General features: G+C 38.8%; 1 protein-coding gene and 1 pseudogene across 6 annotated transcripts in view; one reads left to right on the top strand and one right to left on the bottom strand.

Moving 5' to 3' along the window:
- The window catches only part of ATP8A1 (ATPase phospholipid transporting 8A1), a 250,631-nt gene that overhangs the window by 46,576 nt on the left and 176,115 nt on the right, over nucleotides 1-27,940 (bottom strand). For all 6 annotated transcript variants that reach the window (XM_032135949.2, XM_032135950.2, XM_032135948.2 and 3 more), the window contains 4 exons: nucleotides 9,026-9,209; nucleotides 8,823-8,933; nucleotides 870-944; nucleotides 643-765 (listed from right to left, as the gene is read on the bottom strand). In XM_032135949.2, the coding sequence (XP_031991840.1) occupies nucleotides 643-765; nucleotides 870-944; nucleotides 8,823-8,933; nucleotides 9,026-9,209 (493 nt within the window). The remainder of the gene's footprint in view (nucleotides 1-642; nucleotides 766-869; nucleotides 945-8,822; nucleotides 8,934-9,025; nucleotides 9,210-27,940) is intronic.
- Nucleotides 15,867-16,869, top strand: LOC131381723 (small ribosomal subunit protein eS7-like; annotated as a pseudogene).

Here is a 27,940-nt window from a genome sequence, read left to right as displayed (position 1 = left end):
TGTGTCTGTGTGTGTGTGTGTGTGTGTGTGGCTGGGATAAATACTATTGGATCACACCCAGAATGTGATTTTAGATAAACTGTTGGATATTTTATCGTGTATTTTTAATTTTATAGCTTGAAAATACTGAGTACTATTTCCCAGAGACTATAATTTTAATGCCTTACACAATCAATCTAAAATTCTAATGAGGACAAAGTTATTTCACAAAATGGAAAACCAGTTAAGGAACAATAAAATGCCTCTCACTCCTTTACACACAGAAAGCCAGTCTGTACCAGTCCTAGATGACTAGCCCTGTGAGGAGTGAGCATGTCACAACACTGCAAAGACAGAAGGCCGGAGAACCAAAAGGACAATGATTTTTATACGTCAGGCCAGCTTTATTGCTGCCTTACAAACCCAAGTGAATTTGGTTACATTTTAATTATAAAACACACAAAAAACCCCAAACTCAACCAACCAACAAAAAACCTTCTCTGCCTCTATCAGAACCTTAAGAAATACGACTTGCCATAGTCAGTACCCTGGAGTTGTCTCAGGCTAGTGTATCCTTGGCCTTTGAATACCACATACCCCATGTAATGAGGGCAGTAAAAACAGACCCACCAAACATGTCCCAGCCAGGGCACCGTGTCCTACCTTGGTGTTGAAGTCCAGGGCATTCTGAGATGTTTTGTACAATTCAGGGTACTTCAACATATTCTCTTTTCTGCATGATCTCTCAAATATTCCAAGAGTTAAAGGAGGCATTGCTGTAAACATCTAAAGCACACAAACTGGTCATTATGTCAAGCAGCCAAATGCAGGGTGAACCTTTATCTCCAAGTATTCAATGAAACAGGAATTATCAAATGTCCTAAACTTACCACGTTATAAAGACCTATACACCATCTTTCAAAGAGGATCTGTCCAGAAAAGCCATTAACAAAGGCAAACCAGATCTAGGAAAAAAACCCAAAACCCCCAAAATTAGAATACAAAAACATAAATGCATTGCTTAGAAGCTGTTGTATACTCAACTGCTGCATAACAGCAGCATTAATATATTATACTCATGACTCTTTTGAAAATGACATTTCTTTGGTTTACTTTCTGATCGAAAGAGATGCTTTCATAGGGTATTTGTTATTTATGTCAGAATTGGTCCTGCTTGTTGAATCAAAAAAGAAATATACGAACAGGCAATCACGATTTAAAAATGAGAAACAATCTTGTTTTCCTTAATGGTATTTTCAGAGAATATATTTATATGCCATTAAATTTTTACAGCTTCAATTCCCTTTTAAAATATCAAGATTGTAGTTATTTAGAGACTGTTTTTTAAAATTATAAAAGTAACACTTATTTAGGAAATAGTTTCCTGCAATAATACAATCACTATTTTCATCTGCACTGGTTGTACAGTTCATTCAAATTCACAAATTTACCTTACTGGAAACCTGCATATAGAGAGTGTCATACTCTGCTCCTCCCCCTTAATATTATGTATTATGCATTTTTTTAAGTTGTCACATATCCTTTAAAATGATGTTAATGGATGTATAAACTTCTACAATGTGGACGTAACTATTTTGGACATTTAGCTGGCTTCCAGTTGTTTGCTATTATAAATAACTCTAAACTGAAACCATACATCTCTCTTTTTTTCCTTAGGGTGAGTTCTTAAGGTGGAATAGGTCAAAGTACATGAGTTTTCTTAACAGTTCTTGATAACCACTGCCATTGGAATCTTAAATTTGAGTTTATATATTAAAATATTTTAACTTAAATTTTATTCATTGATAAAATCCTATCTTGACTAGAGCATGTTCTTATATATTTTACAATTCTCTTTAAAACAGAAATCTTAACTTTGGAAACAAAATTAAGGGACAATATGGACACATTTTTCTCCAGCATGTTTAAAACATAAGAAAAATTACAGTGACTATTAGTAAACAATAGTACCTACATTATTGTTTTTAAAAAGCAGACCTGAAGTATAATTAAAAATCAAATGGATCTGGGAGAGTACAAAGGCTGGCCCAGCAATGAGATTACATAAGCACAAATACAAAAACAAAACCTAACAACAACAACGACAACGACAAAACTGTTAGAGGAGAGCGGTCTTGACATGCGGCTCAACTGAATTTTTGAATCAGAGTTGCAGGGAATTTGCTACACTTCACGTTTCATTTAACCTCATTATGGAAGCATGAATTGCTACAAATTCACCATTTATCAATATGTACCCAGGCTGGCCTCCCTATGAACAGGTTCTGTACCCACACTGATCTTCCTTTTTATAGTGGAAAGGAATGATTGAGCATGTATAAAAACTAATGTCTGCTTTATGGGATGGAAAAGAAAACAAAATAGCAATAGCACATTAAAAATAAGTCCAAATTGTGCTAGAGCTGTAACATATTAACCACAACAATAACAAATGCAGAGAAATCAGAGTCAAATCTGAAATTCTTACTTGCTTTGCTACACGTATTTATGGAAAATTTTTGATAATTTGCCCTAAACAAACAGCCAGATCATTGATGCATGCAAACTTTAAAAGAACTGAGCATCTACACATGAAGTTTATTCTCTCCTGGTGAGTATACACAAATTGACAAAACAGACATTAATGCTCTCTATTGTGTTTTCACATTTGGCCTGAGAGGTGGATTATGTAAATACATATTTGGGATACTCAGAGTGATGGGGCTATTTTCCATGAAGGCAACTGTGATCTATTGTCGTAATTCATTCTAAAAAGCTCTTTCAGATTTCCTAAGATATGATGGAAATATAAGGAATTTCAAAACAAACTTTCAATTATGGCCTCTCTAATCTATGAAGACACAGTCTAACCTTTGTTGGTCTGAAGAAAGCCGAAGCGCTCTGCATACCAAATTCATCTAACGGACAAGATTTGGCTCAAAGGTTGTAGTTCTAAATGCATTTGCAATCATCAATACCGTACGATGAGAAGTTTATGTTAGTAAGTTTGTATGTGGGCAAACATTAGTAAACATGAATGGTCCCCTAGCTTCTTTGTACCTAATATTTGGTGCTGATTCAAAGGCTACCATGAGCTTGAAATTAAAGATCCTCCCTCAAATCAATATTTACAGAAAGTTTCAAATTTGAAATAATTTGCAAGTAAACTAACATGTTTGTTTCCAAAGTGTATTTTAACATGCATGAACTGCTTTATACTTTACGGCAATTTTTAAGTGGAAAGGTATCAACACATTTTTATCATTTTATTTTTCCTACTGAAAGGTAGGTGAACATGTTTTCAGAAAATGTATTTCCTGGATTTTTAAGGGTTAACATTTTAATTTATTTTTAAAGAAGAAGAAATGACTAGGTAAGAACAGAAACTTTCAATAGAGTACCTTACATTTTCACACTAATATTTTAATATTCAAGTTCACATATCTTAGAGGAGAAAGAGAAGGTCTTTAACAGTGAAGTAGTCTACCAGCAGGCCGATTTCAAGTTAGGCTGAGATTGTAGTTAATATTAGGAACATATCCCATGCAAAATAAAACAACACCTAAATTATCCTAAACACATAAAAGTACCTCCTCTGATTCAACCAGAGCCACGGATCAGAAAGAAAACACCAGTCCCTCTGGGGAGGTGTCCAGGTTATTTAAATTCACGGGGAATTCAACTCCCAGCACCACTTGCTGGGGCAGTATCACCTTATTGACTTTTAGCAAAGCTTCTGGAAATTAGAAACACAACTTGGTTTTGAGATCTTCCCAGAAAACTTGGATGTGACCAATCATTTGAAAGGAAAGGTCTTATTTTATGAGGAAGGAGTCAGACATATCAGAGAAATAAAAAAAATCTCTCTTTAAAAAGAGCCAATATTTAAGTGAACACTTAGAGCTGCTCCTGGGCAGCTCCTGTAAGAGAGCGTTATACCACCATCTGCCAAATCTGTATTCGTCTGGCTGTAATTTACAGCAACGGAATATCTAGATAGTGACTTTCCTAAGCAATATAGCAATGAGAAAAGCAGTGTTTATAGTTTCAAATCCATAAAACGCATAGTGTTCAAGACTATTCCTTTATTAGCAAAGAAATTTCAGACCTGCTTCTCCTGGCATTATTTTCTAAATTCCACCTCCCAGTAGAGGCGTGGCAGCTAAAGCTTCACATTCATTTTCCTGATGGAGCATTTCTGCATATTAAACAGCAGCTTACAAATAGTCAATGAGTCCTCTGCTCCCACGCCTGATCAGCACAAAAAACTGAAAGGGGAGATTCGAGACTGGCAGTTGTCCTCACTAGAGACATTCAATGATGTGTTTTCTGTCTATTCATTCACAGTATTGACATGAGCCATTAACATCTGCAGAATTCGTTTTAGCTGGCAAAAGTTGCGTATCTGGGAATTGATTTAAAAGGTCATTTCCAAGACAGTTGAATCATATTCAAAATACATTTCCGCAAACTGTTGAGAAAAATAAAAATGAGATTTCCAGTAAAGTTTAGAACTCACTTCCTTTTCAATGTGTAAAGAATTTGATCAGTGTCAAATATCTCATGAAGAGGTTTTAAACAAAGGCAAGTGAAGTTTAGGGTTAATCAACCACAAATCACATAATTATGGGTTTGAAACAGGGCATGAAGATTGTTTTCATTTGAGTTTAATGTTTTTATTTTCTCATTAGTATGTAAATTTTGTCTACTTCATTGTCAATTTAGATTTAAAAAGCGACACGTTGAGCATTCTTATTTTATAAAATTAACTTTTTATAAGCAGATTTATTGCTGGCAGTGGCTTTAAATTCCTGGTGTCTTGATAAATCTATGTAAACAGACTGTATAAACTGACACTTGTTTGAATGTCAGTGTTCTGGAATGAGAAGAACATATAAATAGGAAAGCTAGATATATAGAAGGGATTGAGAATAGAAAAATAATTACTTTAGAAAAGAACTACACATTTATATAAACAACAAAGAATATTTTTTTGGATCTCATAAACTATTTTAGAAGTCCATTTTGTTTCAAAACACAGACTATTCCAGACCAAATCTAGCAGAAATGAATGAGTAAGTTCATTTAAGTATCTTGGTTATACTTCCACGTATTAGGTTATTTTTATTTTATTTTTTTGAGAGAGTCTCGCTCCGTCGCCCAGGCTGGAGTACAATGGCGTGTGGTCTCTGCTCACTGCAAGCTCCGCCTCCCGGGTTCACGCCATTCTGCCTTAGCCTCCCAAGTAGCTGGGACTACAGGTGCCTGCCACCACGCCTGGCTAATTTTTTGTATTTTTAGTAGAGACAGGGTCTCACCGTGTTAGCCAGGATGGTCTTGATCTCCTGACCTCGTGATCCACCCGCCTCAGCCTCCCAAAAGTGCTAGGATTACAGGAGTGAGCCACTGTGCCTGGCCCGTATTAGGTTATTTTATCTAATAGTTTGTAACCTTTTTAGTGACCATTACACAAAACTGCCTGTACACTTCAAAACTAAGTTTCAATTTTACTAGCCTGACTTATAAGAACTATGCTCAGTCAACATTTAACAAGGAGATAAGCACTCTGACAGAGGCACACAGAACAGGTGAAGCAAATATACATCAGCCCCCAATGAAAGTGTCAACATACTTTGTTTATACTGTTACTTCTCAGAGTAAAGGATAGAATATGATTTCCATATAGCAAATGGCTGGATCTTTTTTTTTTTTTTTGAGATGGAGTCTTGCTCTGTTGCCCAGGCTGGAGTACAGTGGCACGGTCTTGGCTCACTGCAACCTCTGCCTCCTTGGTTCAAACGAGTCTCCTGCCTCAGCCTCCTGAGTAGTTGGGATTACAGGTGACTGCCACCATGCCCGGCTAATTTTTTGCATTTTTAGTAGGGACGGGGTTTCACCATGTTGGCCAGGCTGGTCTCGATCTCCTGACCTTGTGATCTGCCCGCCTCGGCCTCCCAAAGTGCTGGGATTATAGGCATAAGCCAATGCACCTGGCCTGGCTGTATCTTTTTTGACAGACGTGTAGAAACAGTCAACAGATTAAACGGGTAAAGTGGCAGGAACAAACATCTATCTGTAAGGGAACCCTCAGCAGATTTATGAGGGTGTGGTGGGTCCTTGACAGGAGTGGGAGAATGAGGTTTTCTTAACAATGGGAAGGCCATTGTCATGATCTGCAGAGCTCCAACAGGAACATGAAACTGATAACACCTAGAATTATTACAAATATAGCTTCTGACAATAAAAAGGCCACTTTTTAAAAAAAGGCAAATAACATATTTATCATGCCTTGATTAACTGTTCAGTTCACTTATTTATCTACCATTGCTGTGCTGCCCAGCATGGTAGCCACTGGCCACATGTGCTCTTGAACACTTAAATGTGATTAGTCCAAATTGAGATGTGGTATAAATGTAAAATATACTCCAAGTTTTGAAAACTTAGGATGAAGGATGTAAAATGTCTCATTAGTAATTTTTTAGTGATTACAGGTGACAGTGATAATCTTTTGAATACACTGAGATAGATAAAATATACTGAGATAAATTTTTTCTTTTCTTTTTTTTTTTTTTTTTTTTGCTTTTTGCTAATGTGGCTTGCATTGTATTTCTGTTGGCAAATGATATGGTTTGGGTGTGTCCCCAGCCAAATCTCATCTTGAATTCCCATGTGTTGTGGGAGGGACTGGTGGGAGGTAATTGAATCATGGGGGCAAGTCTTTCCAATGCTGTTCTTGTGATAGTGAATGTCTCAAGAGATCTGATGGTTTTGAAAAGGGGAGTTCCCCTGCACAAGTTCTCTTGCTTTGCCTGCTGCCACCCATGTAAGACGTGACTTGCTCCTCCTTGCCTTCTGTCATGATTGTGAGGCATCCCCAGCCATGTGGAACTGTAAGTCCATTAAAACTCTTTCTTTTGTAAATTGCCCAGTCTTGGATATGTCTTCATCAGCAGCGTGAGAACAGACTAATAAATTGGTCCCAGTAGAGTGGGGTGCTGCTGAAAAGACACCCAAAAACATGGAGGTGACTTTGGAACTGGGTAACAGGCAGAGGCTGGAACAGTTTGGAGGGCTCATAAAAAGACAAGAAAATGTGTGAAAGTTTGGAACTCCCTAGAGACTTGTTGAATGGCTTTGACCAAAATGCTGATAATGCTATGGACAATAAAATCCAGGCTGAGGTGGTTTCAGATGGAGATGAAGAACTTGTTGGGAACTGGAGCAAAGGCGACTCTTGGTATGTTTTAGCAAAGAGACTGGCAGCATTTTGCCCCTTCCCTAGAGATCTGTGGAACTTTGAACTTGAGAGAGATGATTTGGAGTATCTGGTGGAAGAAGTTTCTAAGCAGCAAAGCATTCAAGAGGTGACTTGGGTGCTGTTAAAGGCATTCAGTTTTGTAAGGGAAGCAGAGCATAAAAGTTCAAAAAATTTGCAGCCTGACAATGCAAGTCTTTCCTGCGATGTTCTCGTGTTAGTGAATAACCATCTTGAGATCTGATGGTTTTATAAAGAGGAGTTTCCCTGCACAAGCTCTTTGTCCACTGCCATCCATGTAAGATGTGACTTGCTCCTGCTTGCCTTCCTCCATGATTGTGAGGCCTCCCCAGCCATGTGGAAATGTAAGTCCATTAAACCTCTTCCTTTTGTAAATTGCCCAGTCTTGGGTATGTCTTTATCCACAGTGTGGGACCAGAGTAATACAGCAAGCTCCTGGAGGACAGGAACCATGCTTGATTTACTTTGTAGTTGTTGGACTAAGCCTGGTGCCTGGGCTCAGTAGGTGCTATAAAATTGTTCACAGAACAAAATGCATCCGTTTAAAAATGGTATTCCTGACTCAGGTTTTCATTTTTAAAATGATGTTATGTTTGACATATAAAACGGATTATAGAAATCCCTTGCTATCCAGACACAGAAACTAAATATTCTGATAATTTTTAGACAAATTTTTCATCATCTGAACTCTTGCTACTCACCAAACACAGAAACAAAAACAGATCTGGATAGAGAGGGATCCTTGTATGTAACAAAGATCTAAGTTTTGAAACATAATAGGAACAACAAGGCAACAATACTAGCAAAGCTACCTGCATATTCTTCCTGATTGCACTTCTTTGTCTCCTCCCAGAATCAGAAGTGCTAGCTTCAGTTTGATGTTTCTCATTCCCTCACCTTTTTTAAAAAATAGGTTTTCTACATGTGTATTATCCCTCCATGGTGTACTGCTTTCTTTTGTATGTTTTTGAGCTTTATTAAAAATGCAGTCAAGTTTATAGGCTTTTATACATTAGTAATAATGTATTTTTTAAATTAAATACATTATTATCTCATTAGCAACTCTAATTCAACACTTATCAAAGCAACATAACATTTTTAGCTAGAATTTAAACGTAATTCTCCATAGCTGACAAACTGTTTTTTTTTTTTTTTTTTTTTGAGGTGGAGACTCACTCTGTTGCCCAGGCTGGAGGACAGTGGCACAATCTCAGCTTGCCACAACCTCCACCTCCTGGGTTCAAGTGATTCTTCTGCCTTAGCCTCCTAGTAGCTGGAATTACAGGTGCCTGCTACCACGCCTGGCTAATTTTTGTATTTTTAGTAGAGATGAGGTTTCACCATGTGGGCTAGGCTGGTCTCGAACTCCTGACCTCAAGTGATCCGCCTATCTCGGCCTCCCAGAGTGCTGGGATTACAGGCCACCTTTTTGTTTTAATACATTTAGAATTTATAAAAAGTTGGCAAATAAAATATTAATTAAAACCATGAGAAAACATCTTCATAAAGAAAATTTCTTTAAATATGTATGCAAATGACAAGGATTTAAAATTTAACCTGCTATTACCTCGATAATATAGAGCACTATATTCTTGTAGAAGCAGTATAAGATGCACTTGGAGACTCTGTTATAGTTCCAGGCACCATGAATCATCAGTAAATTCTTCAAATATTTGAACTAAAACGAGAGTGGGAAAAAATTAGTATTTTCCTTTCCAAAGCATCAGTTGACTGAGAGGAATGATGTGTTTTGCAGAAATGACGCTTTACCTGAGCTATGGAGTAGTCAGAGGAATTAGCTGCCTGCAGGCCTTCATTGCCACTGATACCAACACCAACGTGCGCTGTCTGTATCATGCTGACGTCATTTGCTCCGTCACCGATTGCAAGCGTTACGACTTTGACTTGTTTCTTAACCATCTCAACAACTTCAGATTTTTGAAGAGGAGAAACCCTGAAATTGAAACACATTATCAATTACTGTTTTCTGAAAAAAGGAATTTTGAAGTGCCATTGTGTTGAAGGACAAAAGATGCAAAAGACCTAAAGGAATAGTTCTCTGAAGAAACCTTATGATAAAGTTTTAGGTTTGCAAATGTTTACTCATCTGTTAACCTGATTACTGTATTAAGGAAAATTAAAATAAATAAAAACAAGCCTCAGAGGCAAACCCCTAGGTGACAGCGAGAAGAGAGAATGCTTTGTTAAACACTAGCCTGCCAGAATGCCTCTACTTCCTAACAAACATCAGAATTTCTAATTCTTCACTTACAAATTAAAAACAATGTCATAAATGCTGCCAAACACTAACTAAATCCTACATAGTAGGTGGAAAGTAAAAGTTTTGAGCTTCTGCAATCTGATCTTAGATAATGTACTATATGCTTAAAACTCTACTTAAATTAATCCTCAGACACCATGGTAAATGCCAAGTATCTGATTATAGTTCATGGGCTTCATTTTCTTCCAAAGCCACTAAGAGTCAAGTAGAAATCAAGCAACCTCTTATACAAATGTGGACCAGGAACAAAAAACACCAGTATCTCTATTAAAATCATATTTGGTATTAGATTCGGAGTTACTTTTCACAGACTTTCTAAAGCCATTTAAGAAATAAACACTAGGACAGGCCAGGCACGGTGGCTCAAGCCTGTAATCCCAGCACTTTGGGAGGCCGAGGCAGGTGGATCCCGAGGTCAGGAAATCGAGACCATCCTGGCTAACACGGTGAAACCCCGTCTCTACTAAAAATACAAAAAATTAGCCAGGCGTGGTCGTGGGCACCTGTAGTCCCAGCTACTTGGGAGGCTGAGGCAGGAGAATGGCGTGAACCCGGGAGGCGGAGCTTGCAGTGAGCCAAGATCGCACCACTGCACTCCAGCCTGGGTGACAGAGCGAGACTCTGTCTCAAAAAAAAAAAAAAAAAAGAAATACACACAAGGACAAGGACAGAAGGGTTCAAAGACAGAATGCATAATACACTGTCTACACTATACTGGAAACTATAGAGAAAGACAGGAAAACTACACAATAAATTGGTCTAACAAACAGTGAAGCTAATAATTAGATAGTAAGAAACAACTAATGTACACAGTGTTCGTACAAGAAAAACATCTCAGAGCTAAATTATTTATCAAGGTTATGTGGCATAGATGTCTAATAATAAATATCTGCTAAAACATCTGAAAAATCATTTACTACTCTATTTAAAAATGAAGATCATTACTTTGAGAGGATCGATACATCTTTGTCCATTTTCCTGATCATTCCATAGGAAAAATTTTTAGTGGTCGATACTCTGCACAAATATGTGCCTTCAGGAGGCCCCACTGCCCTTATGAACTGCTTCAGCCAGAGCAGCTCTGGTTTTTATTTCAAGTCTGAGAATCATGCATTAGACTGTGAATTGCTTGTAGAGTCAATTGGTCTCCTCTTCTTTGTATTTTTAGTGCCTGATCCAAAATAGATACTCAATAAATGGCTGCTATATGAAAAAACTATTTTTAATTTTTTCTTTGGATTTCCTTTTACAGTCTGGCAATAGTACAAAAAGACACAACTGTGAACTCAGCATGGAAATGAATGCCTATCGAGCCATTAGCAGGCCATTTCACTGTTAGCTTCATTTTTCTTCAAAGCAATTTTCATCTCATTTTCACATTTTATTTAATTTTTCTTACCAGGCTAATATAAACTGGTAAGTCCACTGGCTCTAGGCCAATGTTTAAACATGGACTATAGATGACATTTAGTAAATGTCAAAAAGGAATGCTCACCAATAAATGATCTAGAATGGGAAATGGGCATGAATAGAGAGAAGCATTTGAAAGCTTTATCAAATTCTCTTTAATAGTCCAACAGTACGAATACATTATGAAGTCACACCAAGGGTTCAACAGAACTAGGAAACAGTGGTACTTTTTCCATAAACTAAACCTGTAATAAAGGAGAAATCTCTGCAAGGTGAGCTGATATTAGTGATTTTTTAAAAAGCATCAGAAAAGAGTTGGACTAAATTGAGTTTTCTTCGTGGTGATCACAACCAACCACTGCTTTCTCTGCTTGATACTGTAATTTTCAACACCCAAATTAAAATAGGCTGAGGATTTTCATTCAATTCTGTATGGTTAAATCAGGTGTTAAAAACAAAGAGTAGGATTGCCCTTAGCAATAATGCCCATTTAAGAAAAAAAGATAATGATATAGTGAGAGACATTTCAAAAGTACACTGCAGCTGCCACTAGCCAGAGCATCTGCTTCCATCACCAAGCTTTAAAAGTGGATGACTGGCTGGGCGTGGTGGCTCACGCCTGTAATCCCAGCACTTTGGGAGGCTGAGGTGGGCGGATCATGAGGTCAGGAGATCGAGACCAGCCTGGGCAACATGGTAAAATCCAATCTCAAATAAAAATACAAAAAATTAGCTGGGCATAGGGGCGCGCGCCTGTAGTCCCAGCTACTCAGGTGGCTGAGTCAGGAGAATTGCTTGAACCCGGGAGGTGGAGGCTGCAGTGAGCCGAGATGGCACCACTGCACTCCAGCCTGGGTGACAGAGCAGGACTCCATCTCGGGGAAAAAAAAAAAGTGGATGACCCTCTTGGAATAAGATCGAAGACATAATGGATTTCCCTGACCATTAGTGACGTCAAGCATTTTTTCGTATGTTTGTTGGCCATCTGTATATCTTGAGAATTGTTTATTCATGTCCTTAGCCCATTTTTTGATGGGATTGTTTTTTCTCTTGCTAATTTGTTTGAGTTCCTTGTAGACTCTGGATATTTGTTCTTTGTTGGATGTACAGATTGTGAAGATTTTCTTCCACTCTATGGGTAGTCTGTTTACCCTGCTGACTGATCCTTTTGCTGTGCAGAAGCTCTTTAGAAATGCAAATCAAAACCACAATGCAATACCACCTTACTCCTGCAAGAATGGCCATAATAAAAAAATCAAAAAAGAATAGATGTTGGTGTGGATACTGTGATCAGGGAACACTTCTACACCGCTGGTGGGAATGTAAACTAGTACAACCACTATGGAAAACAGTGTGGAGATTCCTTAAAGAACTAAAAGTAAAACTACCATTTGATCCAGCAATCCCACTATGGGGTATCTACCGAGAGGAAAATAAGTCATTATACAAAAAAGCTACTGGGACATGCATGTTTATAGCAGCACAATTTGCAATTGCAAAAATATGAGACCAGCCCAAATGCCCATCAATCAACAAGTGGATAAAGAAACTGTGGTGTGTGTGTGTGTATATATATATATATATATGTATGTGTGTGTATATATTTTATATACATATTTTATACATATATATTTTATATATACACACACACACATATGAATGAGATGGAATACTACTCAATCATAAAAGGAATGAATGAATGGCATTCACAGCAACCTGGATGGAACTGAAGATTATTACTGTAAGTGAAATAACTCAGGAATGGACAAACATCGTATGTTCTTATTCATATGTGGGAGTTAAGCTGTGAGGATGAAAAGGCCTAAGAATGATACAATGGACTTTGGGGACTCAGGGGAAAGGGTGGGAGGGGGACTACAAATTGGGCATGGTGTATACTGCTCGGGTGATGGGTACACAACATCTCACAAATCACCATTGAAGAACTTATTCATGTAACCAAATACTACCTCTTCCCCCAAAACCTACAGAAATAAAAAATTAAAACAAAAGACATAATGGAAGCCTTCTTTTCTGATGAATCTGAAATATCAGTTGGTTGCTAAACAAAGATGTCAGATTTAAGTGGAGATTCATAAAAAATAAAATATACATTCTTAAAATATTTAACTCAAAATATAAATGTACAAACTGTGATGCAGGGCAAAGAACCTTACTTTGCATAGGGGTCTGCTGTTTGAAACTCTGCATGTTTTTGTAGCAGAAATCTCACTCAGGCAGTCGATGGTTTGCCTCACTAAAATGGAGACCAGAATGTACCGATTCCTTTTACCCCAGTTTATAGTTTACTCCAAAATTCGACAGCAATATTTTTTAGCAACTCAAAAAGTCTTTCTGGAGCATTACACCTGGATTTACCAGCAATAATTTTTACTCAGTTATTTGAATGAGTTATGAGATATTTAATTAAATGATTATTTCAAGAAGTACAACAGGAATAAACTTACTAGGGAACAAGCCCCACTTACAAAGCACCAAGTCAATTCATGGAAGCCGAAGAGCATGTACACACCCAAGAGCCTCTGGGTGTGAGCACAGTGTGCTGTGAGTACCTGGCAGAAGGCTGTAGGGAAGGAATGTGGCTGAAAGGGATTCAGGTTTGTCAAGCTGAAGTCAGTAAAAAAGATCCACTGTTTTTACAGCATCCATTTAAAAAACGGTTCCTTGCTACAAGGGGGTGACAACATAGCAAAACAAAATTATAAGACATTAAAAATGAATGTAACATAAAGCTTTCTGATATGATTGCCCCTCTTTGATAATTTCAGAAATCAACATGAGCTTTAAGAGGCCTCCCTTGATAAGTTAGAATTTGACTTCGCCTTGGAAAGGAGAGAATTCACTTCAGGTAACAGAAATAGCACATAATAAATTTTAACTTCACATTCAAAATTCTCCAGAATATATTATTTTCTACTGCTGTGTCTCCATCTCTTAAAAGATTACTCTACTCAGAGTTTATTTACTTTCTTGATGTCGGTACACTTGCTTCTAGGTTCATACAATTTCCATATGAGTCTAGAACTACCTTACCACACAACAACTTAATTCTTCCTATGCCTATCAAAAAATCACATATCCATGGCTGAGAATGTCTAAAACCTAAACAAATGACAATAGTGACTCAACGTATAATTCTGAAACATCATAAAGGCACTGTTTTCTTCCCTGAGATTGTTTTATTTTAACCATTTGTGGGTCTGCATCCAGGATTTAAATTATTCACAGTTCTCTTCTGTTCCACTGTTGCTTTTTCTTCTTTGGTAGAAGAGATTCCATGGAAAAAAGACTACGTATCCAATGTGTACTGTAAACGTCCCTTTCTCTTCCCTGTGGCTCCACAAACAGAGGGTGGTCCTTTCTGATACAACCTAGACGTGCACTGAGTGCAATATGCTTTTCAGATATTATTTTGGCTGTAGTTTCTGCACATGTTATTCATTATTTTTCTTATTTGCTATGCAGTAACTCTCACTGCCCTGTGAACATGAGATCAGAGCACTGGAAATTTTTACCATTTAAGCTAAGAAATATATAGGTGGTCCATCTTAAATGAAGCTTGTTTTGCAGTCTTTTAATGGGATTAGCTAAATGAATCACCTTTCTAAACGAAATATGAAGATTATATGTACATATATATAGATGTATAATAAAGGATAATTTAAGGAATTTTTTATAGGTAGCCAAAAGGAATACAATAATTTATCCTACTGGATTGTGTTTTGGGATTAATAACCTAAAAAATTCTTACATATACACAAAATTATACTGATAATATAATATGATCTCCAAGACTTATACTGGAAACTTAAAAATTACTATAAAGTTGCCTTTAGAAGGTAAATCTAGAAAACTTTTTAGGAAGAATATAATATAGTATTTTCTAGTTCTCCTGAAGTGTTTTATATAGAGACCAAGCCCAGTATTTACTAAATTTCTTTAACTTCCTCAAACTTTAAATTTGAGGTCTGTTCCAGGTGCCTGTTTAGAGGTCAGAATCATTAGTGAGGGGATCTGCTGTGCTTTTCTTTGCAACAAACTTCCTAAGATTTCTCCTGTGAATATCAGTGTATTTCCAACTGACTCATATTTTGTTGACTATTTAAAGAAATTACAAAAGGAGAGAAAAGTGAAAACCAGAAGATCTTACTTGAATCCTTCTGAACTAAAATTTGGCAGGTTCATTTATAAAATTTTACATTGAGAAAAAATTAAGATACAGCAAAAAAAAAAAAAAACAAAAAAAACCTGATGTACAAAAGCTACAAAATATTGTTAACTCCTCTAGAAGCTCACCATCAACTTGTTACTGGAATGAAAACAGCAGCTTACACAGCAAGTCTTAAAAATGATACTTAGCAATATGGTACATAATGAAACATTCAACCACTTCTAGGTAAGAAACTGCGCTATTCAAATGACTGATGAGTGAGAGCTCTCCTAGCCTCCAAAACCAACATCTGTTGATATATTGTGCAGTCATAGGCATTCAGGAGACCTTATAATATAGGGGCTGAGTCTACAGAAATAAAATACAGATAGCCTTTCCACAGGGCAAAAAAGGAAAGCAAATTTAAAAAAGATTTCCTTTCTGCAATGCATTTTAGATCTAAAACTTCTCTTTTGTAGAATTTACGTGGTTATAGGTAAATGTACTGCCTTCTGCTTCAACGATTCCGATAAGCAGTTTAAATAGGGACCGTTTCTATTGATGGTGTGTATTTGATTATGCATGTATGTGCACGTGTGCGCTAATTAGCAAATAGACCTATGAAAGGCACTAAAAAGAAAACTCCGCCAGGTATAGATTTTTATTATGGTGTTCACACCAGAAAGCTTAGTTTATCTACAATATTGCTGTTCATTTTCTCTTCAGAAAATATCATCTAGTTATGTTGAACCTAGCACTGTACTCAGCACAAGGCAGATTTAAAAATGGTAGCAAGCTCTTCCTAAGCTGCTGCTTAGCAAGGAGAAGGCCATGTTCAGTTGAAGCACCAAGACTGTGAAGCCCAACAGTGAGATGCCAAATGACTTAGAGTCCGGCATCTTCCAGGCTCTTCTGGAGCTGGAGATAAACTCGGACCTCAAGGCTCAGCTCAGGAAGCTGAGTATTACAGCAGCCAAAGAGCCTAAATTGGTGGTGGCCAGAAAGTTATCACAATCTTTGTTCCTGTTCCTCAACTGAAATCTTTCCAGAAAATCCAACTCTGGCTAGTACGTGAATTGGAGAAAAAGTTCAGTGGGAAGCACGCTGTCTTTATTGCTCAGAGAATTCTGCCTAAGCCAGCTTGAAAAAGCCATACAAAAAAATAAGCAAAACATCCCAGGAGCCGTACATGACACAATTCTTGAGGACTTGATCTTCCCAGGTGAAATTGTGGGCAAGAGAATCTGTGTGAAACTGGATGGCAGCCGGCTCATAAAGGTTCATTTGGACAAAGCATAGGAGAACAACATGCAACGAAAGGCTGAAACTTTTTCTGGTGTCTATAAGAAGCTCACGGGCAAGGATGTTAATTTTGAATTCCCAGAGTTCCAATTGTAAACAAAAATGGCTAAAGTATATTCACAGTAAAAAAAAAAAAAAAAAAGGTAGTGGAACCAAATAAATGGAAATGTTGTAAGAAAGAGAAATTTGGCTGAGAGCAGTGGCTCATGCCTGTAATCCCAGCACTTTGGGAAGCCAAAGTGGGCAGATCACGAGGTCAGGAGTTCAAGACCAGTCTGGCCAACAAACCTGTCTCTACTAAAAATACAAAAAAAAATTTAGCTGTGTGTGGTGATGTGCGCCTATAATCCCAGCTACTCGGGAGGGTAAGCCAGGAGAATTGTGTGAACCCGGGAGATGGAGGTTGCAGTGAGCCGAGATGGCGCCATCGCACTCCAGCTCAGGTGACAGTGCGAGACTCTGTCTCAAAAAAAAAAAAAAAAAAAAAAAAAAGAAAAAAAGAAAGAGAAAGTAACATTGCCATTCTCATTCATTTTTGACTATTCACTGTTAAGAAGCAAAATCTGTTTAATCAGGTTTGTACCTAGAGTATAAAGGTAACTATGTAAAGGACATTGGATTCTCCAGGCTTTCTTCTATGTGTAGGGAAGACAGGTAAAAAATTATTAGGTAGAGAAGGAAACATTTACCTCTTCATGGAAAAGTGGGTATATCCAGAATGAATTAGGGCCAGCTGACAGCATGCCTCTGCATGTCATAGTAACAAACTTGTAATGTCACAGCTAGCTCTAAGCAACAGGAGATATTAAAAGTTTTTGATACAAAAAAGAGCATAGTTGAGGCAGTTCCTAAAAACATTAATTTGGATTGCCCAAAGTATGTTTCATATATATCTGAATATGATCTAGGAAAAGGACAATGAAAATGAAAATAAAAACACAGAGGGCTCCAAATAAACATGGTTTCAAAAATGACTCTGAGGTTTCAAATGTGGGTGACTGGGAGAATGAGGGTCTAAACATAAATAGAAAAGGCAAGAAGAATATTGACGTAGAAAATATCAGGGAAGTTCTAGATACTCAGAAATTCAGATAGTAGTGGGATACCCTAGTGGACTCATTTAAGCATGCTGACTGAAAAGTTGAAACTGGACTTGGAAAAGAGTGCAGAGTTGGGAATGTGCCTTCAGGTGTCATTCATTCAAGTATTTACTCAAGTATTTAGTGATCCTTTAGTATGCGATTAAATCTCTTGTGGAAGAGCATAAGTAGAAGAAAGTAGATCTCAGGACCTTTCTTCTACCCCTAAGAGTTATTAATTTAGGACTTTTATTGAGCTACTGTCCTGGGAGTTAAATATTGACAGCCTATATGATAGTAGTCCCTCTCTGTACACCTGCTCTGAAGAGACAGACATTTTTCCTGCATGGAACAAGGCCATGCCACCTCTCTGTTTAGGGAGCCTTGCCAATGGGACTGGTGTGCTCTCAACTGGGAAGCACTTCTATTCAGGAAGGCCTAGAGTGCTTCCCCTTTCAGCTCCACCTTGTTGTGACCTTGCTCTCGGAGTGGCCTCCATTCTCTTCCCATTCCCAGTGTCCGACTGGAGCACACAGGCCCTGTGATCGCTTTTCCTATGACTCTGGGGAGGCAAGGAAGGGACAAAGTTTTTTTTTTTATTTAATTAAATTGATAATTTTTTGAGATGAGGTCTTGCTCTAGAATGCAGTGGTACAATCTTGGCTCACTGTAGCCTCAACCTCTTGGGCTCAAGTGACCCTCCTCTCTCAGCCTCCTGAGTAGCTGGGACTAAAAATGTACACCACTATGCCTGGCTAATTTTTGTATTTTTTTTTTTTTTTTGTAGAGATGGAGTCTCGCTATGTTGCCTAGGCTGGTCTCGAACTCCTGGCCTCAAGCAATCCTTCCATCTCAGCCTCCCAAAGTGCTAGGATTACAGGTGTGAGCCATCATGCACAGCCCAGAGCTTGTTTAGGTTGGAAGAAAATCAGCTTGCTCTTCTCTGCCTCATGACCTTCCTATGCTGTGTGGTAAGTTTCTCCAAGGAACCTTCTCTCACCTTAAAAATACCTAGTGGAAGATGGAACAACTGGTAGCACAGACTACTGACAGAAACTAAAATACAACTCTGAAGATGTCAGGAGTTAAAAAAGGAGGCCAGTAAATTTCAGGGTCATAATTATCAACTAAAAATCCAAGAGAAACCTTTGGGGCGATAGGAAGTGTTGAATACTTGGGAGAAGCTGAGCGGCATGGAGGAAAAGAGTGGTATGTGAGGGATAATGGAAGAACACACAGATGGGCAAGCTTTCTGGCTGCATTGTTCCCTGCCCATGGCACCCTGTTTGAGCTGACCAGCATGAGCGGGGTGAGACTGGGCTGGATGGAGCCTCTCTCGTTGCAACTGTAGAGTTTGGCTTAGGTTTGGAGCTCATGAAATCAAACCCAAAATAACATGCTTAAAAAACAAAACACTCCAATTCCAGGAGTACATCCTCAGTGCCCTAAAGCTAAAACTGCGGAAGGCATTCCTATGCATGCCTTGGAACAGGAAAGCCAGATCTTTCTGGTCAACCTGAAGGCACACAGCCAGGCAGGGACAGGTGCCAATAATATGGCTGTGCTGACAGACCCCCGAATGCCACCTCACACGGGGAATCCCATCAGAGTGCGGCTGCCTCTAACAAGAGGAGAGCTCAGGTAAAGGCACTAGGGGGAAATAGGGATTTAATAAACTGAGATTGGGCCCTGCCTCCAAATTTACCTAATTAGGACCTAGCTTTCGCTGTTCCTCCAAAGGGACATTAATGCCTGTTAGAAACAATAGGGAAAAGGGTCCCTCACAGAATAGAGTATAAAAGTTTCAAACTAGCATAGGAAAATCTGATCTAGAGAGTGAAAGTTAGGGGGAGAAAAAAAAAAGAAACAAAATTATAATAGATGGAAACCAAAATAAATGGGAAGAAATGAGGTCCAATATAGCAACAATTATAATAACAGTTAATATAATGTTTATTTGCACCTAACACATTGAATTCTCAGAACAATGCCCTAAGTTATTATTGTCACCATTTTACAAATGAGGAATCCAAGGCACAAACAATATTTATTAAGGTTTAAGGTAAAATGGCAAGTGGTGAAGCTAGGATTCAATCCCAAGCAGTGTGGATTCAGACACAGCATTCTTTTATTTTTTGGAACAAGGTCTCACTCTGTTGCCAGGCTGGACTGAAGTGGTGCCAGCATGGCTCATTGTAGCCTTGACCTCCTGGGCTCAAGTGATCCTCCTGTCTCAGGACCATAGGTGTATGCTACCACACCTGGCTAATTTTGAATTTTTTTTTTGAGACTCAAGGTCTTACTTTGCTGCTCAGGCTGGACAGACACAGCATTGTTAACCACTATATTATACAGAAGGATTGAACATAAGGATTTGGAGAAAAAACAAAAGACAAGACACATAATGAAACAAAGGAAAGCTAGGCTAGCAAATTAAATATTAGAGAAAAAAAAAATTCAGGACACAGAAAAGGCCATAACGGTCAGAGAGGAATCTTTATATATGACAGTATATAATATATACTGTCAGGAGAAATATATATTTCACCTGAAATATTCAATTAGGCTATATAAGAGCAACAAACATTTTAATAATAGGTGCCATGTATTAGCTCATGTATTCTTCATAATTCTATGAGAAGAACAATTTCCATCTCTATTTGAACCCAGGAGGCGGAGCTTGTAGTGAGCTGAGATTGCGCCACTGCACTCCAGCCTGGGCGACAGAGTGAGACTCCGTCTCAAAAAAAAAAAAAAAAAAAAAAAAAAAAAAAAAAAAAAAAAAAAAAAAGATTAAAAAACCAGGGCCGGGCGGGGTGGCTCATGCCTGTAATCCCAGCGATTTGGGAGGCCGAGGTGGGTGGATCACCTGAGGTCAGGAGTTTGAGACCAGCCTGGCCAACCTGGTAAAATGGAGGTCTCTACTGAAAATACAAAAGTTAGCTGGGTGTGGTGGCAGGGGCCTGTGATCCCAGCTACTCGGGAGGGTAAGGCAGGAGAATCACTTGAACCCTGGAGGCAGAGGTTGCAGTGAGCTGAGATCGCACCATTGCACTCCAGCCTGGGCGACAGAGTGAGACTCCATCTCAAAAAAAAGATTAAAATACTAAAACCAGAGAAGTAATCTGTTGTTCGGCCACTAAGAGGTAGAGTCTAGGCTCTGGAAAGTCTGGCCTCAGCTCCTGAGCGCAACAGCACAGGGCATACTAGCAGAGGGAGAAAGAGTGGATTGTTTAGTAAACGCTATTGAAAGAATTGTCATGATGCACAAATAACAAAGGATCCCCCCTCCTTCCTAGCATATACAAAAATAAACTCCATATGTGTAAAAGACCTACATGAAAAAACTAAAGCTGTAAAGTTAACAGAAGAGGCAGGGTGCAGTGGGTCATGCCTGTAATCCCAGCACTTTGGGAGGCTGAGGCTGAGGCGGGAGGATCTCTTGAGGTCAGGAGTTTGAGACCAGCCTGGCCAATATGGTGAAAAACCCCGTCTCTACTAAAAATACAAAAATTAGCCATGCGTGGTGGTGGATGCCTGTAATCCCAGCTACTCAGAAGGCTGAGGCAGAAGAATTGCTTGAACCTGGGAGGCAGAGGTTGCAGTCAGCTGAGATCGCACCGTCTGCCGCACTCCAGCCTGGGCCACAGGGTGAGATTAAAAAAAAAAAAAAAAAGTTAACAGAAGAAAATGCAGGAGTGGGAAGTCCTTTATATCCAAAAAGTGCAAACCATAAAAGGAGAAAATTAGTGGAGTTTCACTATGTCAAAGCCAATGATTTCTGTTTAAGGAAGGGTATCACAGGCAAAATTAAGAATGGAGCCAGCCTAGAAGACACTTGTTACATCAATAATCAACAACAAAAAAAACCAATGTCCAGAATACACAAAGAGTTCTCATATACAAGCAGGAAAAAAGAGAAGAAACCCAACAGAAATTTCAGTATCCCTTTCCCCTCTTCAATGTACTACTTTTCTTCATAGCAATATTACCACTAATTTTATATATGTCTGTTTGATATATATCATTACTATTCACACATACACAAACATACACACAGCAATTATTGTCTTTTGAATATTTGTGTGTGTACTTACTGATGTTATTGAACAACAGCTATGATGTGAAGGCTGGGATTATTTTTTTCCCATTGTTCACCGTTCTATTTCTAGTACTTATTAAGGTTACTGGCACACAGGGAGAACTCAAAAAACACTTGCTGAATGAATAAGTGAATGAATAAATTTCAAAAGCAGAAACTGAGAAAGGTAAATACTCCTGTGAGATGCTCAACCTCTCTAGTAATCAGAGAAATTAAAATCAAAACAACAAGGTGTCATTTCACAACCATCAAATTGGCCAAGTTATAAATTCAGTAATACTATGCATTGTTATTAAGGTAGGGAAACAGCAACTCTATTCCATGGATCTGGGATGGCACACTAGTAGAGCTGTTTTGGAATAATGTGGCAATTCTGATGGGAAAGAATTACATATACCCCACAGCCAAGCGATCCCATAACCACCCCCCTCTCTTTCTCTCTCCCCATGTAAGAGTTTTCTCCTAGAAAAACTCTTGCCTGGGGGCATACAGAGGATATACATTGCAGTACTTTTCATGGTAGCAAAGATTTGGAGAAAACCTCTGTGGTATCCCTATGAGAAGAGATAAATAAAATGATGCATATGCATTAGTGTAATAACAAGCAGTGATAAGAATAAACAAACTTGGCTAGGCGCAGTGGCTCACGCCTGTAATCACTGCACTTTGGGAAGTCTAGGTGGGAGGATCACTTGAGCCCAGGAGTTTGAGACCAGCCTGGGCAACAAAGGCAGACCCTGTCTCTAAAAAAAAAAAAAAAAAAGTTTAAAAATTAGCTGGGAGTAGTGGCGCAGGCCTGTTTTCCCAACTACTCAGGAGGCTGATGTGAGAGGACAGCTTGAGCCTTGGAGGTCGAAGCTGCAGTGAGCTAAGATCAGGCTGCACTCCAGGCCTGGGCAACAGAGCAAGACTCTACCTTCTCAAACAAACAAAAAATAAATTTGTTCTACATATAGTGACATGGATATGTCTCAAAAACATGTAGAAAAATAAAGGTAAAAAATTTTTTGGGCAGGCAGCTTATGCCTATAATCCCAGCCCTTTAGGAGGCTGAGGCAGGTGGATCCCTTGAGCTCAGGAGTTTGAGACCAGCCTGGGCAACATGATAAAACCCCATCTCTACTGAAAATACAAAAACTTAGCTGGGTGTGATGGCATGCATCTGTGGTCCCAGCTACTTAGGAGGCTGAGGTAGGAGGATCACTTGAGTCTGGGGCTGGGGGGTGGCATAGGTAGAGGTTGCAGTGAGCCAAGATTGAACCACTGCAGTCCAGCCTGGGTGACAGAGACTCCATCTCAAAAAAATTATTTACTGGAGTGTCATTATAAACACAAAGCTTTTCTTCAATTCAATACACATATAATAGATATTTTTCACAGAATCACATACATACGACTAAAGTACAGCAAATGGATGGCAACATATGAAACACTTGAGAATATTTTTGCTAAGGTGAAGTAAATAGAATGGGACTGGGGATAAGGGGAATACATACACACACACACACACACACACACACACACACAACACATAAAAATCAAAGAGCAACTTGCTTTAGTTCAAGACTCTAGGGAGATGGCTAGCTTGCAGATCTTCTTCATTCTTTTGCTAGCATGTCCTCTAGCACCTTGCTGGGGCTTTTCCTAGAACAGAGGGAAGGCACTGCAGTGACAGAGCAGGGTCAGATATTTATGGCCCTGGGTTCTTCCTTTCTGTCTTGCTGCTATGTGTAAATATGTATGGACACCTCATTGTAAAACAAATTCATGTCCTTATTTTTAGGGATTTTCTTGGTTCCAATGGCACGGATATGTTTAATGGAGCCACCAGATTGTGCACCTGGCACCATAAAAAAAGTCCATTTTTTCAAGGAATTGTGGAGAAAGGGACACCTGCCAGTGAGGAGAGATGAGGAAATGTTTCAATTTTTGAGAAAAGAAAGGAACAGTCTAGAAATTACTCTCCTTGGAGAGACTAGGAGAGCTTAGCATGAATTCCATCAGTATTGCAGGAAAGTTCTGTTTTAACTACCTCCTTCCATGTTCATTCATGAGCTACAGACACTTTATTACGGCCCCAGGGAGAAATTTAAGCAGCAGCGGTTTTTGTACTTACAGTCTTATTGGAACATGGCCACACCCATTCATTCACATATCATCTAGAGCTGCTTTCATGCTACAACTGCAGAGTTGAGTAGCTGTAAGAGAGAAAGCTGCATGGCCTGCAAAGCCTACAGATACTTACTATCTGTCCCTGTACAGAAAATATATGCCCCACCTTGCTCAAAACACCAAGCCCTTCTTTAACTTGTTCTAAGTCAAAATGGCTCAGATGGGTTTACCGAAAAGGAAGTAATCACTGGAAACCATCATGGGTTCAGGGAGAACCAGTTACACAAAGCTAACTCTGCTTCCCTTTCCCACACAATGAGGTCAGTAGGCTGACAGGTCAGAGAAATGCCATAGGTTCCACACGTCATGTCCTTAGCAAATCAGAACTGTCAGAGAACTGTAAGCAATCTATTAGGCAGATTTGTATTTGACTCAAGAATAGAGGAGAGTGCTGATGTACTGATGACTGACTTTGTAAAGCTTTGGGGAGGCCTTCAGTAGAAAGCTACAGAGCACTGCATTTAAAATTTGCGGAACAGAAAAGAGTCATCAAGAATTTGGATGTGGTTGTAGAAGGTATATATGTTTATTCAAAGTTAGTATGAAAGAAAACAGAAAAATAGTAAAATGAAGAAGGATGGTGATGGAAATCAAGGTAGCAGTTACCTTTGGGAGGCTCCTCAACTAAAGGGAGCATGAGGGGCTCCTTGGGGGCTGGTCCTGCTTGGGAGCTTGTCATAGGAGTGTGTGCACTTTGCGAAAATCCCAAGTGGGTGCATTTATACTTTATGTACTTTCCATTACAGGTTACCTAGCTCATCAGAATTATGTAATCTGCAGTTCTGCTTGTGTGTGTGTGTGTGTGTGTGTGTGTACTTGTGATGGCGGCAATGGTGATGGTGGTTTACTTAAAAGGAGTCACACCTAAAACTGTGAAATGTTGAATTACAGTAGGCTTCTGTAGCATTTAGATTTCTTATATATTTTTAGACATTTTACTGTCAAATATAGACTTCCCTGGTGGTGGTCATCATAATTGGCTAATAGGCTGTAATACAGTTATTGCAGTTCCTTTAACACTACTCAGTCAAGGTGGAGTAGCAAAGGAGATGGGCAGGGCTGAGCAGATGATTATTATGTTAAAGCAAACTATTGGCACTTTATGAAGTTATAAAGTGTATTCAGTGTGTCCTCTTTTAGCTGTACACGTATGAAAGAAATATTCTCTCAACATTTCCAACATTTATTCATATTTCCTTGGAAGCAAATATAGGGTTGACATTCATTAACAGTTTGTAAGTCTTTTCAAAGCCAAACATCTGCTTGGCATCCAATGGTGTTCACAAATTTTTTTCCTTAAAGGAATGTCTGTTGAGCATTTATTAGCTTCATTTGTGCTTTATGACTACTTTTTAAGTAGAACATATATTTAGAGAAATTCTTAAAGCTAAAGACAATCTCTAAAGATTTAAGAAGTAGATGTGCCTTTATTTAATGCACTCATGCTATGACAGCAAATATTCAGTTTCCCTTTAGACTTCTTGCAGGACCCCTTGATAGGAGTAAGGTTAAAGGTTTTGCCTGGAATGCCACTCCCAAATGACAACACTCACTGAAGTCAAGTGTTTTTTTATACACTATAGGGAAAATGGCCTAAAAGGGGGTTAAACTTTGATTAGAGATGTTGCAAGTAGGAAAAAATGCTTACTTCAATTTAACTTTTGCTTTTCAGAAGACATGAGTACATAAATTATGTAGAAGAATGATGATTACTAGACAGTCTAAAAGCTGGAGGCTCTAAGACAATTTTCAACCAACTGTCACAGAACATAAGTTTCAAAATATGTTTAAACTAAACTGACAACTACAGAAAAATGTAAAATTCTTTGAAAGGCTGGGTTATGTGAACTGATGAGGACCTCAGAAACCACACGCTATTTAACACACAGTAATACTTCACTGCAACATTCCCACTCTCTTCTGGAGGGAATATTAAAAGAGGTAGAACAGATGCTCCCCAAATTAAGCTGATCCTAGCAGTAGAAAGACTATTCCCAGCAGAGTGGCCAACAGAGGGAACTTTCATCCAAAACCTAAAAGGGCTATGAGAGGTCCTCTGGCCCAGCAGCTTTCCAACCAGGACAAGATAACCCAGGAAGGGGGCATGTGTGTATTTCCCACCCTACTATGACGAAGCTGGTCCAGTTTTATTTGCTTTCTATATCTGGGTTCCCTGGAAGATAGGAATCACTGATTTTCCAATCTCTTCATTTTACAGGTCACAAAACCAAGGCCAGAGAGATTCCATCAGATATCCAAACTGCCAAATCAGTAGAGCTAGAACAAGCATTCTGTGAATCTCTAGATAAAATGCTTTTATACCAATTATACAGACTGTACGACCAGAGGGCATAAAGCACTGGTCCCTGAGACTAGGAATTACTTACTTAGTACAGTTACTCCCTGGGATACTGCTTGATTTCAGCTGTATCCATAAATCTCCATGAGTCTTAGAACAAGCTTTTTTCCCTACGTCTACCTCTCCAAGGAGTTTCAGTGAGTCTGTAAAACCCCTGAAGGGCTTCATGCAATTTTACACGTTTGTGTGCATCTGTACTTCTTCTGGAGGGAATGGTCTATAACTTTCATTTATTCTCCAAAAGTATCCGTGATCACACCAAATCATGAGAATCAGTGGACTTGAGTGAGGGCGTAGAGGGGAAGAAGAGCCATAAAGGAGCAGTTTATGTTTATAACTGGGAAAATGAATCAGAAACTATCTATAAATCAGATGCATTCAAGTTATGTAGCTGCACAGTACCTACGAAAGAACACTAGTTGGCCAGGCGCGGTGGCTCATGTCTGTAATCCCAGCACTTTGGGAGGCTGAGTGTGTGGACTGCCTGAACTCAGGAGTTTGAGATCAACCTGGGCAACATGGCAAAAGCCAGGCTCTACTACAAATACAAAAAATTAGCTGGACATGGTGGTACACGCCTGTAATCCTAGCTACTCGGGAGGCTGAGGCATGAGAATTGCTTGAACCTAGGAGGTGGGGGTTGCAGTGAGCTGAGATCATGCCACTGCACTCTCCACCCTGGGTGACAGAGACTCTGTCTCCAAAAACAAACAAACAAAACAAACAAAAAAAAAACAAAAAAAAAAAAAAGAAAAGAAAATACAGTGCTGTTAGACTGTTAAGAACAGATTTCATTCTACATCTTGGGTTTTATATACTTAAGAAAAATATTTGAGGCATAACATTCGATCTATACTTTGGAAACCAAAACCACCAGGACTCCAGAGCCCTGAATAAATTTGGGGTGGGGGGGATTAGTTCTGTCTCTGAAAATTTCCTTCAGAAAACAGTGGTAAGAGAGAGACATAATGTCTGCTGCCTGGGAACAACTGTTTCTTTCAATTCAGCTAAAGACTCTGGAGGGACAACACTCATCTTCATAACTGTGTCAATGAGGCAAACACTAAAAACTGCCTCATTCTGCCCTGTATGCTGACAGTATCCGGGAAGAAAGCGGCTGATACAATCCTGAGGATGGAACTAATACGGAGACTCATTATCTGTTATAGGAAGGCTTTCCCCTCTACTTCCACTCTACCTAGGGCTAAAGAGAAGACTGCAGAGGAAGATCAGATTCTGAATTATCTGCATGTGTGTGGAATGACAAGCAGTAGATTGAAAAATAGTTTAAATTTGAGAGAAAAGCCCATAAAGCCAGTATGAACATAAACGAATTTGGGAAACAGTACCGAACTGTATTTTGAAATAATAATCGCTATTTATCTGGAGCGTCTATCTTCTAATGGAGTAAAATAGAGAATTTCCTGAGGCCGGGAGATTGTAATTATCTGAGAAACGAGGAGCGACACTTGGGTTTAATTGGAAAGAATGATACACAGAATGGCCCACCTATTCCTATCCAGGGATAGAAGCATTATCATGGAAATTATACTTTGAGGTCAGTAAGCAAAATGACAAGAAGATGGTCTGTGCCAATAGTTTAAATGCCAAGAGGCACCAGGCCAAGAAGGTGCACAGACATAAATCCGGCAGTGGCACTGATGTAATTATGGGCTTAGACCAATTCTCAAACATGCTGGAAGCTGAACCACAGTCCTTATGGGAAAAGAGAGAGTATGAAGGTAATTAGAAGAAAAAAGCTGAGGAAAGATATGTGACTTAAGAAAAAAAAAAAAACCTTAAAACTGG

This window comes from Hylobates moloch, unplaced genomic scaffold, assembly GCF_009828535.3.
Source record: "Hylobates moloch isolate HMO894 unplaced genomic scaffold, HMol_V3 SCAFFOLD_17, whole genome shotgun sequence".
Taxonomy (NCBI): Eukaryota; Metazoa; Chordata; class Mammalia; order Primates; family Hylobatidae; genus Hylobates; species Hylobates moloch.
Note: the sequence above shows the minus strand (reverse complement) of the source record. Positions and strands in the feature narration are given on the sequence as shown.